This window comes from Branchiostoma lanceolatum, chromosome 14, assembly GCF_035083965.1.
Source record: "Branchiostoma lanceolatum isolate klBraLanc5 chromosome 14, klBraLanc5.hap2, whole genome shotgun sequence".
NCBI classification, from domain to species: Eukaryota; Metazoa; Chordata; class Leptocardii; order Amphioxiformes; family Branchiostomatidae; genus Branchiostoma; species Branchiostoma lanceolatum.
The window spans coordinates 11,847,893-11,866,272 of record NC_089735.1 but is presented as its reverse complement, the minus strand read 5'-3'; the positions used below and the strand labels follow the sequence as shown (position 1 = coordinate 11,866,272).

Sequence of the window (18,380 nt, the reverse complement as noted above, 5' to 3'; positions counted from 1 at the left end):
AAAGACCTCTGAGCTTTGACTAAGCTACAAAGCTGTCAGAATCGTACAGTGAATTGGAAAAGAGAGAAGTAACGTTAACAGCAGACAGTGATGGAATACCCCATTCCCAGAAAGAGATAAAACAGAGGTGTGCGGTGTAGGTGGTTTTCATTGCCAGGTTTATCCGAAATATCGACATATAACCCTGATACCAACCTACCTAGTCCCTTGACCTCCGGGTCGTTGGGGGGACAAGGTAACAATGAAGATGGACATCTGTCTCCAGGCTCGGTCACCAATTATCACATTCGATGATGGAGGTGAATAAAAAAAAGGAGAGTACTGACAGATTTTCAACCAGAAATATCAACAAGAAGTGCACGCCTCGATAACTACACAATGTGTCCATCCACTTCCATCCCGTGTAGTTGTGATTGTAGCCATTTTTTCTTCGAGCCAGGAGCTTTAGTTACGTAGCTACGGACAGTTTGGTATCTGTGAGTTGTTGTTGTTGGTTTAAATGTCAGAAATGCTGAACAAGTTTACTTGGTATAGTTGTACGAAGGAAGAGCCAAGGCAATTTAAGTCAGATTGCCGTAGCCTTTACTTTGCATTACCTTTATGGCAAACAATTGTCAATTTAGGATACAGTAAACTGCGTGCAAGTAAGGACAACACCGTCTTATCAAAAGAAAGTGGTCATCTCAGCCTAGGGGAGTACATCGGTATGATTGACCTCCATCCTTCCCAATCAAAACTGTCAATACGTCAATAAAGCTGAACGGGTAGTCCGTTTAGAGCACTTAAGCTCTCCGAATTCTGCGTAAGGCTGGTATCAGGGGAAGACGTAAAGGCGATAAGCTCTAACCGATAGGAAAGTCATCACTGATTGCGTAGAATTACTGCTATCCCAGCCTCTTCCGGCTTACAACTAATTCAGATATCATATTGTGAATTGCTCTGCGATTAGAAATCATTACAGTATTGTCGTAAAACTGCAGCTGTTTAGTGCACTATTCTTAAAGATGTTGATCAAACCCGCATACTGTAAAGTGTTGTCATATTCGTGAATAGTTTCATCAGGTTGGTCACTGAATAAGCAATTGTATAAGCAGCAACACCTGTGCTGCATTGCTATGTGAACCAGTCAGAATTGCCTTGAAGAAGATGACAGATGGTCACCGAAACGTCGGTGGAATAAACCTCTTGGTTGTGTAAAAAGATTCTTTTTTATTCAGTGTTGTCATATTGTTAACGTTATCTCTGTTTTCGTTGAAACTTGTTTATGAATTTTTGTTTGTTGGTATGACTGCTAAAAACTCTTTGAATAGATTTTAATATTTCTTCATGGGTAGGCCCAAGGACGGCGAGATCGAAAAACAAATTATCTCAAAATACGTGAGATTTGAAAATCTTGTACGTATTTCTGACCGATGTCAAACTCAGGCATAATACGTATTCATTGCATTGTCAGCAGCTCTGAAATCTGCATTTGTTTAGAACAAGGATCGGAGGTAATTTACATATTAATTTAAAAAAACAGCAGTGAACTTTTACAAAAAAAACATGTCAAAAAAAATGTTATCGTCATATATCTTGTAATTTTTGCGTCAAATGAACCTCTGTGGTTCGTGGCATATATAACATAAACCATCACGACATAGCTTGGCAATGACTTCTACTAAGGAGAAACGGTTGACTTCGATCTCATCCGTGATAACCGAGTTTAGATTGCCGCAATGTACCGCGTGCACACCAAACTGCAAAGGAAGCTTGTTCCCTTGCTTGACAACAGATAAATGGAATGTTTAACAGTGCCCATACCCTCTCCGTCAGCAACCCACACGTCTCACACTCCCTTAATTCCTCAAATATTTAAGATCACGGAGGGTCCGGGATCGAAAATTGAACCTATTCTTTTCCATCGCTACAGGCCAGACCTACGTGTGATTGATTGATACGGTGGAAATTGAATTCTGATTTATGTCTAAATTTTGTACTTGCCTAAGGGGGAGCACTCGGAGTGAGATTGGAAGCATCGGAGCAGAACCAATAGGCTATCGCGGCATATGGCGCCGTCGACAGGAGAGCGTTCGACAATTGGCGAACGCCTTCAAAGCGTGCTTTGCAAATGATGAGAAATTATATGGAGGGTCAGATTTCATCAAACGGTCGTGAGGATGCATTCGTAAGGCGCGGTGTGCGATACCTCTACTTTCAGCTGTGCAACATGTGGTGGCTTTCTTCAACCTGTCTTTCTATTCAGTTTTCAAACATATACACATGAAAATGTTTTCTTCATTTTTTGTTGTGGTGTTTTTTCTTGGTGAAGAAAATATAACGGTTGGACTTAGCAAGGTTGGAGGTATGCGTTCAACAGTCAACAGAAATTTTGTAACGTCTTTCTCTGAAATAGACAAACAAACAAACAGGGCAATCTGAGATGGCAAACCTTAATCCCTTGCTCATACTGTCTTACGACCATTCCAGTCGCACAGTTCAAAAAAGCAAAGCTAAAGATGTATATGGCTTTGTTTCTTTGTGTATATTTGCAATCACAGAAACAAACACACACACAGAGACAGACAGACAGATAGATAGACAGATAAGGAAAAAAAGCGATGTTTTAGTCCCTTCTGGTGAAGTAACAACAATAGAATCTACTCTCTCCTAGTTCTTCATTTTAGCCTTTTTTTCAGAAGTGACTTACCTTTCTCCACTACTAACAGGCCGTCTCCATTGTCGACTGTCTCCATCCGGGGTATCAGGCGGGCTTGAGGAAGAATCTTCTTATCTGCGTTGATCTGTTCGACCGCGTAGGCGAAGGCCGCTCTCTCCTCGTCACTCTGGACTCTGTCAAAGATGGCGCCTGGAGGTTCAAACAAGGACGAGATGAGGAAGTTAAACTCAGTACTTTTGACAAACATTTAATCATTACACACAACATAAAAAAGATTGCTCTGGGGAGCTTTCGAGACGAACTCTCTGTCTCTTCGTCAACCCGGTATTGCAGTCAGATCTCGTCTTGGAGTTCTCTTGTCACGTGACTTGATGTTGATTATCACGTGACAGGAGACAGTCATATACAGTCATATACAACCTCAGTACTAGTTTGACCCCTCCTGAAAGAACACTGGCGGCCTAAAGACATTCACCCCTATAGCCCTTGTCCACTGGGTGGAGACCGTTAAGGCCCCTATTCCACTGGACGGCGATCGCGCTGCGCTCTCGCTGCGACCTCAACCGGATTTGTGTAACCCTTGACTTCATAATTGGAACATCATGCAAAATGTTAAAGTATGATCCAAAAGACAATAAAGCACGCAAAGTGCAAAAGATTCGTTTTTTATCTATGAAATTCGTTGAGCGCTCTGTTAATTTTTAGGTCGCAGAGAGCGCGCGGCGAGAGCGCCGTCCAAGTCGAATGGGGGTATAAGCAAACAAAATCTGATTAAACCGTATGTTGTTGATATCTATGGCTGTGGTGGTTTTATCGGCAACCAGCAACTTTTAAAAACTAGTAGTTCCTGATTAATAGTGACAGTTAGTATCCCTGACACAACTGTAAAGTCTTCCAATAGTTTATTGATGTCATATTAATAATATTTTAATGTCACGAAGTGCATTTATTTATCTATCTCTGGTAACACTGTTTTAACACACGCCTTTCAAAAGTGCGCAAATAGTACGCCAAAAATAGCTACTCAAGCAACTGGATAAAATTTGAAACAGTCAGACGTTTCAGAAAGCATCCGCTATCTTTCGTCAGTGACTAAAGAAAGATCTGGTTGAACTAGGTTTCATACCAAAACTCTGAATAGTCACTGACGAAAGATAGCGGATGCTGTCTGAAACGTTTGACTGTTTCAAAATTTTATCCAGTTACTTGAGTAACTATTTTTGGCGAATCTTATTACCTGGATGTCTAACCTTCATCAATGCGCAAATAGTTTATTTATCCATCGCTACATTACTTTACTTTTAAGATGATTTAAGTGCAAGTTTATCTCACCAATATTCCTCATTTCTCATACACGATACCATACGCGATTCATTTGACTCATGTGCATTTATCATTCAAAAACAGGACCTGGTAGCAATCTCTAAATGTGCATAAAAGTTTGATTTGTAAGAATTATGGTTATGGCATTTCTACTCGTTAAAAGGTCCTGACACTTTTGTACAATCGAAATATTTCTATGTCCCACTCGTACTAATAAAACATGCATTTTTTTACAGATCATGCGAGATAAAAATGTGTAAATGTTAGGTCCTATTTTCACTGGGTGGTATCTCATACTTCTGTATGCATGGTAATAGACAGTCGTCCGTAGATTAGGTGTCCTATCTTATTTTGTGTAATCTACTTTCATCACAAAACGTTCAATTTTTTCTCTCTCTTGGCAACATGTAACATTCTAGATCTTAGTCAAAGGAGTTTCTGACAGGTTGATCACTGCACTAGAATTCTAGAAGCGAAGTCAGAAATTGGTGCGTCAAGATGTGTTGATAAATCATTTCAGACTGTTCACCGGGGCAAGCTGATTTGTCTAATCATGCTCAAATCAATCCAGCCTTCGGGACGATGCGAGAATTGATCAACAAATACAGAATGATTAGCAATATTGGACAGGCTGAGTTTAAAAATCAATTCGTTAGCGTGCGGTCTTGCCTTTCCTCGGAGTTTGAAATGAATGCATCCAAACGTTTTCATTGATTCAATGCAGAGGTACAATCAAATAAGAAGTTACATCTTACAAAACGTTACATATAATCTGTCAAATATAATTGACATTTTAAAGCTGAAGTGACGTTGAATAAGCTATAGTTACACATTTCAAAACGTTATATATAATTCGTCACATATGGTTGACATTTTGAGCTTAAGTTATCAATTGAATAAGTATACCTTTCAAAGGCTTACATATGATTTGTTACATATAATTGACATTTTTGTGTTAATGATACATTTCATTCCGCTGGTGACGTCAAGTGAACGTGTGTGTGTTACGAAAACGGTCAGTTTACCAGCAGTGGCAGTTGATCATGCAAACCGGCTCTTTATCCCGCCCTTTTTCTCGCCCGAACGGTCCCAGCAGAAACCGTTATTAACCGTGTGCCCTGAGGATGGAGTGCCTAATACTTCCGCGCGGAAGGTAGAAGCACGGGCGGTAATTTGTCTGCTGTACTCTCTCAGGACTTAATACCGTACGGCTTGCCGCGCGGAATGATAAAAACCGCCACTTTCTTCCATTTACCACGACAGTGGGCGGGGTGAAAAGGGCGACATGCCGCGTGCACATCGGTCCTCGGAAGTAATCTCTTTAATAAAAGGTCGGCCCGATATCGCTATGATTGCTGTTAGCGTAAGAGAGCCGAGTCCCCGGTGTGAGAAGAGGCGTTCCCCGGACACGGCAGGCAATAGAGTGTTACGGACCCTGGAATGTGGGTGTACATAGGCACCAGCCCACTTGCGCTGAAGCAGCACACTCAGACAGACGTCATGCAAGTTGATTGCGCAGCGCAGAAGAAAATTAAAAGACCTTCCTAATCTACCTTGATCGTAAGCTATCAGGAACCCCAATCATGATACTCAGACGGGACATGGAAAATACTAAAACGTTTGAATAAATGAGAAAATATCTAGTCTAGATATCTATCTGATGTTTCTACAGTACTTCATAACTGAGGGATTTGACTTCTTGTCAGGAGGTAGTGACAAATGAAAAGTCCCACTTTTTTAATGATAAATAGGTTTTGTGACTTTAGTAGACATGTAGTTATTGGACGTTTCTAGATGGTACAATACAAGCTCTGGGATATTTAAGAACCCCTATTTCTTTCAAGAAGAGAGCATTAACATATGCAATTTATTTCATTTACCACTTCGTCCATTGTACAATATTTACACAGTCTCCCCTGAACCGGTAGCGCTGTTGGTAAGGTCCGTTTTCTATCTCTAGTGGGTGGGTACGAATGATTACTCTGAAAAATGAAGCTGCATCAAAACGGGGAAATCGCTGGCGAAAAGGCTGACTGGTAAACCGCGGTAATTGCGCCGGGTATCACCCGTCAATCATAAATGCATCCATGAGAATGTCAGAATGCGTGTCGCCAGTAGCAACGGCATACTTGGCAACCACACAGGCTGTCAGACGATGGAGAAATAACGGGAAGCCACCATTGATTGGGAATGGAATGATTTCCGTAGAGACTGCCAAAGCTATTTTAGTAACGCGGGCATCCAATGTCGCTGTCACTAGCGCGAAAACGATACAAGGGATTTTTGTCATAGTTCGATATGAGAGAGGGCTTCAAAAACTAGGCGTCCATAAACCACACTCTTAACCTGATGTTGCAGGGCACTTCGTCTATCAACGGAATAGTTGGATAGAATGTTAAGTGTGATGTCCACAACTCACCGATTGGTACATCAACGGTGTGGTCGCAGCTGGAAACGGTCCAGAGAGCGGAAAGCGTGACAGCAAAAAGTGCGGCTGCCATCCTACCCATCGCCTACTGACGACTCTCAACTACCAGTGCTGCATTCGCGAGGACCTCAACACGGTGAGAGTGACTGTACGTTAAACGAGTGAAGTTCTATATCACGTCGTACTGTACTACAATAACGTTTTGTCTCAAAACGTGACTACGTCGTCTACGTCAGTCCGTACGTAGAAGTGGCACACAAGCGCGCAAACACACACGCACCAACTAAACGGTTCTCCGTTTGGGGTCGAGTCTACCAGGGAACTCTGGGTAAAGAGGGTTATTAGAAAGTGGCAGCCCGGAATATTAATGGATTCGCCGTGAGGAGTCATTAGATTTGATGGAACGCTCTCTCAGCAAAGGGGACGACAGGCAGACAGGCTAGGACAGGTTTGCTTGGACCTAAGCGCTGACGTGTGCTAAATTTGTGAGGAACGTGCTTTGAAGGAAGTGTCATAGTTGTCCAGTGTTGAAGGATAATTTTGTTATTAGCATAATTGAGTTCTATAAATCTGCTTTTAGTTTTTTTTTTAATGAGGCAAGGGGGGTTCTGTCTCATTTTTCAAGAATTCTCCTATCAGTGAATAGCCTCTACCATGCCCCGTGGATTGCTGGGAAAATAGTAGAAATTGGCCAAATAGAGTGAATTGTATGAAGGGAGTCGACTACAGAGAGAGGGTCCAATATGCAATGGGGAGCCTTCAAGTGAAACCCTGGCAAATATTCTCCCTCTGAAGTGACCCGGCTGGTTCAACTACGTAGTAAGTCATCAAAGGTCTCTTTTCTTCGACAAGCTATCTATCTGCGCGCACAGAAATAGAGAAAACAGTCGGTGTGTTGAAAAGACTGCGTACATCCGACGGTGGGAATGATAAGCCTTGGAGGCGGTTGCTAAGCAACGCGTCGACATTCATCCTTGAGACTGCGTGGTAATAGCCGACGTCCAAACAAATCACGGGCGGGCAGATCGTAACGTTCTCCGACACTTGAATCAATTTTCTGGCTGCCGACTCGCCCAATGTAACGTTTTCGGACTGCCTGATTTTATTTTTCGAACAAGCATAGAAAACGCAGTCACGATACAAAATCGACAATATCAAGCCAGATATTTACAGAATCACGGAAGTCATAAAGGCAGGGAGTCGCTTTTGGAAGAGGGCTGCATAAATGATAAATATGAAATTCCCTACCGCCCTAGTTCCGGGAACAACGTTAGGTTTGGTGTTAGACTGGAAGAGGTATAGGTGACAGACAGAAGGGACAATAGACGCTCACGAATGGATTAAAGAAGCTATTCGAATCAGAAAATCTACACTTGTCATGATGGTGGGGGGGGGGTATAGACTCAGTCACGTTTGAGACGGCATCCTCCTTGCCACAGCGCCACCATACTGTAAGACTAGTAGAGGACTCATTACACCACGATAAAGGCAGCTGAGAGCGACCGAAACGTCGGTGAGAAAATTGACTTTTGTTGTGGAAAGCAAACTCTACTTGCAAGCCTTTTTTCCAATTCTTATCTTATTTCACGGACCGCGTGTTTGACAAAGGTGTAAATCAAAGTCACAGTCTGCCATTTGCACTTGAGAGAAAAGGTTTTAGCATTGCACTGGGGTTAAACGTACATTTCTAGTCTGTTCCTTGTGGTTCCTTCTTGGCGTGTGTGCAACTGTAAAAAGCTGCCCCGTTTTCCAACGCAATTTCCTGACGAACACCTCTGACGCCGTAAAGCGTCGTTAGCGCCTCCAGACGGTTTGTGATGGTACACTAATGGATCGGGCGCGCTCGCCAAGTCTAGACTCTCGCCGACAAGAACGGAAATTCAAAGGTCAACTTTACGTCTGCTTTCTTTTCCTCTGGGAGGGGGGGTGGAATTGCGTTCAATCTAGGGGGTATGTATTCATCTACTTTTGATAAGTTTGAGTGTCTTGTCAAACATCTTATTTTTCATAATGATTTACAAGTGTAACAGGGTGCACCTAAGCCTCTCTGTGTATTTCATCGTAGCTATTGTAGCATGTTGTTCCTGGTACAACAAAGCCTAGAAGGAAGCACTTTCTCCTGGCTTGTTCTGAAAAATAGGCCAAGTAGCCGGTGACTAATGACTTCTTATCCAGTTGGTCCATGCCTGACGCACGCCAGACTCTCTAAAGACTGACCATCACCCCATATTTGGGCAAGGTCACGGGGTCATCCTCTAACATCCTGAGATGGGAACAGGAGGCTTAAGCACGTCATCAGTGACGAGTCTTTAGAACAATGTATCTTTTTCTTATGAATAGATGTGTGGGCGGTAAGGAAACATATAAATAGGGAAATGCAACAGTTACTGTACTGGAGATAGTCTGAGAGAAAAGACATAGAATACAGACGTCTTCCATGTAGCACTGGCTCTTGGGTCTTTCTTGTTCCCGACAGCGTCGTACAACCACAACATCGCTACTATCTTACGAACTTAAGTAAGGGACACACCATCAAAGACCAGCTACAACTACCTACACCCTTTATACAAGCGGTGACAAGAGAAAAGCTGTGCCACAAATTGAGTCCGCTGTCACTTTGTCCTTGCCCACTTATTTGTACTTTTTGATGTTTCTTTGAATACCAAAATACGAAAATATCAAAAACTTTACGAACGTCTGGAATACAAACGTTTTTATACATTTCATGTCATTTACAACACTACAGCTTAATTCTTTGTCAATAGCCATATATATATTCTTCCACCGTACTAAAGCTGTGGTAAAATTGACTTATTTGATCTTCTAAGGTACTACTAGTATAATAAGATTTGCCCTCTGAAGTAAAACACTAATTCATGTTTGTGTGTTCAGATTTGTATTTGTCATGGCTACTTGAACTGTACCTGTAGACTATAGATATGGTCTTAAAATGCCTCATTATCACTGATAGCCACAACCGTTTAGTCTAAGCACTAATTCTCTGATTCAACTTGACGTGACGTATGACTTCCTGGTATGAGAAAGACCAAATATTGGAGTTTAGAGTTCCAAAAAATAACTAATAGCACGTTAAAATGTGCTGGAGGAATTAGTTAACTTTTCTGTTCGCTTGTTCGTTCGCATCACTGCATACTACATGTGTGTGTGTGTGTGTGTGTGTGTGTGTGTGTGTGTGTGTGTGTGTGTGTGTGTGTGTGTGTGTGTGTGTGTGTGTATGTGTGTGTGTGTATGTTTGTATGTGCGTCTGTGCGTGTGTATGGGGGTTTTTGTGAGTGCATGTGTGTGTGTGTGTATGTATGCGTCTGTGTGTGTGTTTGGGGGGGGTTGCACATGTGTGTATGTATGTGTGTGTGTGTGTGTGTGCGTGCGCATGTATGTGTGTGTGTATGTGTGTGTGTGTGCAAAGCAAATGGTATTCAATTTCCAAGAGTTGATTTATTTGTCTCCATTTCTGTTGAAAATCTACACCGTGTAGGACGTCATCTATCACAATTACCTGGGATGAATGATACTTGTACTCTCAGTTATGAGGTCGTGCGTCTTCCCTTTGCAATAAACTCCTGTCAAGATGGCGTCTTGATATCTTAAGACGTTCCTTCTTCAGCCAAATAAACCGCAGTCTTATCAACGTTTCTGGGGTTACCAGGACAGACTTTAAAGACTCATTGCGTTTGATTGTATGAAACAGTAATCTATCAATGTTCTGGCAATGGCATTTACTCAATCGCGCGGGGTGAGACAAAATGCCTGAAGGGCTCCTTTAATCCGTTCGCCGCATACTGGAGACAACCTGTCTCCGACAAGGAATAAAAGCTATCATCGGAGTGTTTCTTACGACTTGAAACTGCGCGAGGCTGGCTATAAATGGAGCTTCAATGAGGCATCAGGACAATTTCAGAGACGAATGTTTGGTTTCATCGACAACAAGATTGCGGAAAAATGAGAAAAGTATGCTCCAGCTCCAAGTTTAATATCAGCTGCGGAAGGATGTTCTAATCTTCCGTGGAGGAATATTGTGGCTTCCTGTGACTTTTATGTGACATTTGGAGAGTTTGGGTGCGTGGTTATTAAACCGCGGGTTGTTGACCTAGCCAGTCGCCACCGCCGGAGGAGTCTAGTCGCCACCGTCGGACGTGCAGACGCCAACCCAGTCTTTGACTCCCAAAAGGTTGAGGGAAGCCGCCAAATAGAAAACTTGACCTTTACATTAATGTATCATATTACACATCTGTGACGCATTTATCGGTAGCCGCGAGGGACTTCTTTTTACTGTGGCGTCTCTTCGCTTCTGTCTCCGTTTTGATTGAACCATCTGAAGTTCAAGTTTTGATAAAAGGACGGGGTCTGTGTCTGATGATTACATTGATTTGTTTCTAGGTTATTTAGGGGCAAGTGCCTTTTATCCTGAGGACGAGACATGATCAGTCATAAGTGTTAAGACTTATATATATGGGGTTTATAGCGACCACACATTTGTTACCAAATTTAGAAGTTCTGGGATCCCCCCTAACAAACACACTCACACACACACACACACACACACACACACACACACACACACACACACACACAAACAAACAAACAAACACACACTCTCTCTATCTCTATCTATCTATCTATCTCACTCACAAACACACACTTTCTTGGTCCAGTTGAACAGTCGAAGTGCTTATCCCAACAAACATCACTGCTTTGGCCAGATGTTGTGGTCTTACCGAAACAAAACGAGTCACTTTCGTACAAAAAATAAACAACCTGCCCTCTTTGTCCCCTTGCCGCAGATAGTCTCTCACTCTCTGGTAACGGCGTCGTCGCTAAGGAAGCGCTCCTTGCGATCTTTAACGGAACTGTCAACTACTGTACAAGCCTACATTTTTTTCTGTCACAAACCCAGAATAAAACCAACCCCGCCTTCATTCCAAAGACACGCGTACTCTGATTATTTAGAAGTCAGGTGTAGAGATCTGTGCCACCCGGTAAGGGTAAAGAAACAGTATCCACAGTGGCCCCCCTTCCCTATTGTTTGCCGGTGTAATGCTAGCCATCAGTGGGCGGGCCTGTTACTAAGGACGGAGGAAAAAAGAGACGGGTCAGCACTGGTGTGTGACTACCACAAACAGGCAGAGTAGTGCAGGTGGCGCACTACTAATACGTAACGTTCTTTACAACAAGCTTTGGGCAAAGTCCCTGGATACCGCTGTTGCCGGGCAGAGGACTGTGCGACCCTTGAGTGTAAGCCGTGCTTATTAGGGGACCGGCCGGTCGAGGGGGAACCGGGAGACGTCGTCACAGGTGTCGACAGGTGTGCTGGTCTGTAAGGTGTCGTCAGGTGGAACACGCGTTTACTTCACGGACACGGCTGGATATAAACGTGAGTGACTTCTTTGATCGGGCGGCTGAAGAATTTCTTCCGTGTCTCAAGAGTGCCCGAGAGCCAAGATTTGAACTGCTGTTTGCTAACATTGACGGCGGCCCCATGTTGGAAACATAAGACAGTTACTTTCTATTGTCTTTCTACCACACGTTGATTCGGCAGCACGGAGTGATATTCACAATCCTCATATGTTTTCAACGCCAAGACGTTTGTTCGAAATTCTTCACGGAGAGATGTTCTAATTCAGCGACTTTGGCAGACTTCACACTCAATACCCTGTACATGCAAGGAAGAAAAACGGTTGTGCTTTTCTTTTCCTGATAATGTGCTGTGTCCGAGGAAACTTATATTTTCTTTCGGAGCCAAGTTGAACATCTGAGAGAAGTCGTTGTACTTTAAAGATTTTCACAAGTGTCTCATAGTAAGACCAAGGACATTATATTTAATAAAAACCCTTGGCTAGACGAAAGGCGCCATGCCGCCTCGGCCTCGGACGGCCTCGGCGAACCCTCGGGTCCGGCTCTTCCGGCAAATCCTGGCCCAGATTGCCGGGATGGCGACCGAAACAGACTTCGGGATCATGTACCACATGTGCCGAGGGTACCTCTCCTCGCGTGACCTACAATCCGCCCAGACACCAGAACTACTCTTCCGGATCCTCAAGTCTAAAGGCTTGCTGAGCGAGAAGAACATGAGTCTTCTTGAGGCCCTGCTGAAGAAATGCAAACGGGACGATTTACTGACGATCTTGTACAAAAAGAAGGAGGAACTGTCCGAACTCACCATACGGTTACCGCCAACAAAACTACCAGGTATGTGCTATATCCAGTTCTCTCTCTCTCTCTTTATCTTTGAATGATAGATTATCATGTTGGTTGCTTGGCGACACAAGGTACTACAAGACTACAGATGTTCCCAAATTAGAGCCAGTACGTTGACTGAGTGCGTTTAAAATTTACGAAATTATTAAAAGGAATATATGTCAATGCGTAAGAATGACACTTAATATGTTCTTTGAAATGTACTGAATCCGACATTTTTAAAACTGTGAATGCTCCAGTCAATTCGTATTTTCTTAGCTGACTTAAACACTGGTGCAGAAAACTAGTTAACTACGTATACGTTCTAGCCTGAAAACACAGCTTCCCTCACTCGACTTTCTCTCTATGTTTGTTATTTTAACCTGTTCTTTAATAGAAACAATCAGACATACGGAGAGAACAGAATTTGATACTATGGGCAGTGTTTATAGGAATATAGCTCCCACGGGAACTTCACGAGTCACCCTTGTTTGTATTTGCTGCTACGTAACAAATGGAGACAAACCGATATGATATTGCGACTGTTAAATGTCAAACATGCCATTAAGATACACGCCTTTTAACCGAGAAAACAGTGGGCTTTCCTACGGCCGGCTCTCCCGTGCATAGGGCTTGTGTCTACGCACCTTTATCGCCATTAATTACGTGTTGCCTTGCAAACAGCACTCTGTAAGATAAACAGAGATAAGGCTGTATACATGGCCTTTCATTGTGCCAAGTATAACGGATTGGTGCTAGCTTTCTACACAAGAAACCAAACGTACGGAGAGTTATACAAAAGGTTGCTACCGTGCAGCGAGTGAAGTGTTTGAAGTATAACTAAGCACGGGGCAATGTAAATTATACTTGGACCCAGGGGGGTTCGCTAGGTGCTTCAGATCCGAATATTTCTTTCCACCTTTGGTTGCCGGTTGAGATGTTATCTGCTGAACATTGCACGTGTCATGGGTAAGGAGGCATGACGTGTAAGTGTTGCTATTGGTTACGGCACGTTCATGGTTTGGTGAATTGTGCATGGCGGTAAAGGTGTCCGCAAGATTTCCTATTACAGGTGGTTTCTGTCGTGTAGTGCTTTGTCTTACTTCGTGTATTATGGTTAGGCATTTGTGATGTCTCAAGCACGTTTTATGTATTGTATTATTCCACACACAACCAATGATTCACTGTATAACATAAGACCGGAATTGAACTATTGTTCCGTAAGTTTTGCTGAGCACGAACGTTATATAAGGTCTTATTGTACTCACAATAGTAAATTTGAAACATTTCTGTATGAATCGTCTAGTTTCCTAAAATTGCTCAAATTCGTGAACGTTACTATTGACCTACATTTTGTAGCATTTATAATCACCTTAGATTCTTATGGGAAGTTTAGATTTGTTCAAGACAGTATCCAAGCTCTGCCAGCTTGTCAAGATTGTAGCGCGGTGTTGTGAGTTCTTCTTACAAAGTTGTGTACTCATATTAACCTTATTTACTGCTTTATGTCGTGTTACTATGAGAATACCTTCCTTCAAAACAATACCCAGACTGAGTCAACATTGTAGAGGGGTATGTTACGCCGTGAAGTGCTTTGTACTTAAAACCCACATGTGAGTTTTAAGTACAAAGCGCTGCACTTGTATTCATCTTGTTCACTGCTCTGTGTGATAGTATGAGGCCACTCTTTCATCAGAAGTGAAGAACGAGAAAGGTGACTTAAAGGTCAGCGCCTTTCTCTCTTCGTGTTCAGTCAGGGATGAGAACCCATGACAAAGACATGACTTTCCCTGTGCTTCGTTATCCCCCTGGCTATTGTACGGTACAATGAAGAACAATAAAGGGTAATGTAGAAAGGTATTTTAGTGACATAGCACAACAGCAAAGGTCTAAAATGACGTAGGAACAAACATGAAAACATTGTCAGAATAGGGAAAAAGTAGCCTCCGTTGCAGACTCCTTCCGGTTGTTTTCTTTTTCAAGTTGCCGTTTTATTATTACATTTTCTAGGTCGGCCACCAATAAGAAAAAAATGTAATAATAAAACGGTAGCTTGAAAAAGAAAATAGCCGGAAGGAGTCTGCAACGGAGGCTAGGGAAAAGTGTTAACTACGTTTTACCGCACAGGTTTTACCGTAACTTGACAATTCTTTGTTGTGTTTTGGGGAGGGTTGGGGATGTGTAGTCTCTACCAGACTAACCGCACCGGCTATAGGGAGAACATTTGCCGGGGGACTTTGGCCATCGAGGGTAACATTCGCATCTGTTTTTGCCAAGTGCAGAAAGCATTATCGTCATTGGTTGTACTGAATCATTTAATCACAAAATAACGTGGAAGATTTGTCGCTGGGAGGGGGGCAGTGTCAGTGTTTGTTTTCTGCCAATGACAGCGATGAAAGGCGGGCCATCTGAACACACCTTGTATCTATGCATTATCAGGACCGCGAAAGATTTGACACCCCAAACCTATAGAAACACCTCTCGTGACAGATTAGGCAGATTAAAACCTCCTTAAGTACACTCACTCCGACCATTCATGTTTCCGGGGGTCTCTTAATGCGGGTTGTGTCTCCAAACCCAGGTTTTGTCCGTCGGACTAAGCACGTTAGATAGCGGGTCACATTCCCCGACCTTTCGGATACATAGAGGCACAATCCGGGCAGCCGACCGTGACCACCTCCGTCGGCAAGGCTCTTACCTGCTTTGGGAGGGAACAATTGTTCAGAACGTGCTGTCGGCACGAACTATCACGGCACTCATCGTTTCAGCAATCGTTACAAATTACCGGTTAGATGTTACAAAGGATGCGTGGGCATACGTGATGAAATATTCAAATAGCACAAACAACCTAGGTAGATAGAAAGTCATAAGTAAACAAAATAACCGCGAGTGTTCATTATAGACCTATTATAGCTTTAAGCCAATCTTCTTAACAAGAAAAATCCCCTGTGTTTTGGTCGAATAAGGGTGAGCTCAGAGGCTTGAATAGTGAAGTAAAGATGCTATGATCCTTCGTTACAAAGACATCCAAGCGTTGAAAAACCTGTTCACCCGAATTCAGTATGTCAGAAGTAAAGACCTGAACGGGGTTATGCCGTTGTCTTTTTGTGGTAATATTTGCGTGGATCGTTGGACCGCGAACTTTCCACCGTTATCGCCTTAACTCGATCATGTTGACTTTTCTTTATTCAAGTCATTACATAGCGTAAATAGGATGAATAGCCGAAAAATCATCATTTCTTATTTGATCTTTTGGGGATTTGGGATACTATGAGAACATTTGACTCTATAGTATGTTTTTGTCGAGTAGAGCTGTACAAGAAATAGCCTGAAAACAAACTGCTGGCGTGTATGTGTAAATTTCCTATATCTAGAACACTTTGGACAGAAGTAACGTTATAGATGCAACTATCAATTTGATAACACAGCGCTAATTACTAGTACTGTATTTCAGACTTGTGAACTACACAACGTCATTGTTTTCTATATAGCAAACAGCTGATGCGAGAACTTACAAAAAGTGTGTTCATCCGATTCTAATATATCTATCTAATCTTGCAATCATTGTGTTATCTTAATTGATATTTCAGGGTTCGACTTCCGATTCAGACCTGTGACAGCGCACAGCTACTTGTGCCTTTCCAACCGGAACCGCACGGTGGCGTTTGAAGACAGTGAGGACCACTACATCAGGAGCCCGAGCGTGTGCGAACGGTTCAACGGCTCTAGTTACTCCGTCTTGGGAGACACCCCCTTTCCAGAAGTCGGGAAGCACTACTTCGAGGTATTTCGTGTTTTTACGTACGCAATCCCACACAAATATTATTGATAAGTTGGTTGCTTATTCAGAAACTCTACAAAAGATCGGCCTTCAGTACAGTGTTTCCTAGTTTTGTTGGGGGTGCCATTCATCCTTTTATAAGGAAGATTTATCATCTTGTCATCGAACAAATCGATTAACGTGAAAGGAGATTTTTTTCCATCTTGCGAAATATACTAAGATCATGATACTTTGCAAAGCCTAGTAAAGCGTGATCGAATCTTAACGAATATAATTTCCTAAAGTTCTGAACGATTTTGAATGAATAGAATTGTGACGGAATATTCTCCCTGTGTACCAGGTATCAGTGAGGGACAGTATGTCTTACTCGGTGGGCGTGGCTCTCCGGATGACCCCCCGCGATGAACACCTGGGCTCTAACGAGCTGTCCTGGTGCTTACGTCACACGCACGTGGACGGTTCTTACGTCACCCTTCATCAGGTATGTATCAAGGTCAAGTTATTCTATCGACGTGATGTTAACTGTCAATGTCTTTAATCAATTAGACTTCAATGAATGGATATTTCTATAACCTTGACTTTCTGCTGTTGCTTACGTATTTCAGAGCTCATAGACTCATTCTGTTTTTTTATCATCATATTTCTTCTTTATGATATAGCTCCTGTTCCCTATAGATGTGAGGATATTAGCGTTAGACTGTTAAGCACTTTTCTATACATTGTGCCCGTTACCATTGTTGTGCAATAAAGTTTGATCTGATGTGAATTGCATGCAATGGGGTTGTGTTTTTTACACTTCAACTTTAATTTCCACCTTAGGGTCGGGAGCACAAGAGACTGTGGAAAGGCGTCTTCCCTGTGCGCCGTCTCGGTGTCCTGGTCGACTCTGACCGAGGGCTTCTCATCTTCGAAGACGCCGATCGTAAGTCTCCCCTGGACACGATGTACGTCCGGTTCGAGCAGGGGTACATGCAGTACTGGTGCGCCTGCTACCCAGAGAGACTGTACCCAGCCGTGGAGCTGTTCCACGGGAATATCACCGCACACACGGGCTACTCCGTACCCAAACACCTCTGGAACTTTAACGAAGACACTTTAACGAGCGACTCGTCCACGTGGTGGCGATGGTATAGGAACCCCTCCAGTATGCTGAGCGAACCGCCCGTCAGCCCCGCCGATATCGGGATGGTGACACGGTCGTCCGAGGGAAGCCGGTAGCACAGAACAATCCATGATTATACGGGAGTTCACAATTGAAAATGCTGAAACAATGACTCAAGATCCCGAAGAAACGTACATTTAGTCGAAAGCACTTGGAAAATGTGTCTGTATATATATTCACAAACTAGTACTGTACTTAGTACAATTGACAGTGTTGTTTCCTCTTTTTACACTTCATAATGTTTGTTGCCGAGATTATATTTGGATGTCGTCCATACTTTTGTGTATCTCAATACGTTGCACTGGTTGAGAGTGGTTCCCGCCTCGCTTAGCTTTTGGAATAAATGGCGCGACTTTAAATAACGGAGATGGTTTTTTTACCATTTTACAAAGGAACCGACCAGATAGGGAATACATAGGGATGAATGTGGGAGTATCTGTCGAGAGATCATGACTAACGAATGAAAATGAGTAACAACCTAATAAAACCATTGTTGTCTGCCTCTTAACGATCTGAACACTGTAAATCGAACGAACCTGTATATGATAAGTAATAGTTGGTATTTTCTACATTTTGTTGCATGAAAAATAAATGTCATAAATTACGTTTGTTTGTATCTGTATAACGTTAGTCGGTATGGCATGGTGTCTGAAATACACTGATTGAAATATTGCGCCTAAGGTGTAAAGATAACTTCGTTGCGTCAAATATGACGTCGTGACGTCATGTGATGACTTGTATAGACGTCGTTACGCCCTCGGCCTTCCCCATTGATCGTCACATATAGATATCTTGCATGAAAACCGTCACACTGTTTGCGGCCCTGTCCTTT

The 18,380-nt window shown here is 42.8% G+C and overlaps 2 protein-coding genes across 2 annotated transcripts in view; one reads left to right on the top strand and one right to left on the bottom strand.

Annotated features, from left to right (window-relative positions):
• Positions 1-6,714, bottom strand: part of LOC136448732 (glutamate receptor ionotropic, delta-2-like) — a 35,162-nt gene extending 28,448 nt beyond the window's left edge. The window contains exons 1-2 of the mRNA XM_066448377.1: positions 6,402-6,714; positions 2,690-2,848 (exon numbers count right to left, since the gene is read on the bottom strand). Coding sequence (XP_066304474.1) covers positions 2,690-2,848; positions 6,402-6,492 — 250 coding nt within the window. The 5' untranslated portion in view covers positions 6,493-6,714. The remainder of the gene's footprint in view (positions 1-2,689; positions 2,849-6,401) is intronic.
• A 4,764-nt stretch (positions 6,715-11,478) lies between these two features.
• On the top strand, positions 11,479-18,152 carry LOC136449070 (SPRY domain-containing protein 4-like). Its single transcript, XM_066448871.1, has 4 exons — positions 11,479-12,617; positions 16,196-16,389; positions 16,727-16,867; positions 17,206-18,152. Exons 1-4 carry the CDS (start codon positions 12,281-12,283, stop codon positions 17,602-17,604), a joined length of 1,071 nt encoding a protein of 356 aa, XP_066304968.1. The 5' UTR covers positions 11,479-12,280; the 3' UTR covers positions 17,605-18,152.
• The last annotated feature ends 228 nt before the right edge of the window (positions 18,153-18,380 follow it).

Coding starts and splice junctions, on each gene's coding strand:
- LOC136449070 (XM_066448871.1), top strand. CDS start 12,281: ATGCCGCCTCGGCCTCGGACGGCCTCGGCGAACCCTCGGGTCCGGCTC. Junction 12,618..16,195: donor ACCGCCAACAAAACTACCAG/GTATGTGCTATA, acceptor TTGATATTTCAG/GGTTCGACTTCCGATTCAGA. Junction 16,868..17,205: donor CTTACGTCACCCTTCATCAG/GTATGTATCAAG, acceptor TTTCCACCTTAG/GGTCGGGAGCACAAGAGACT.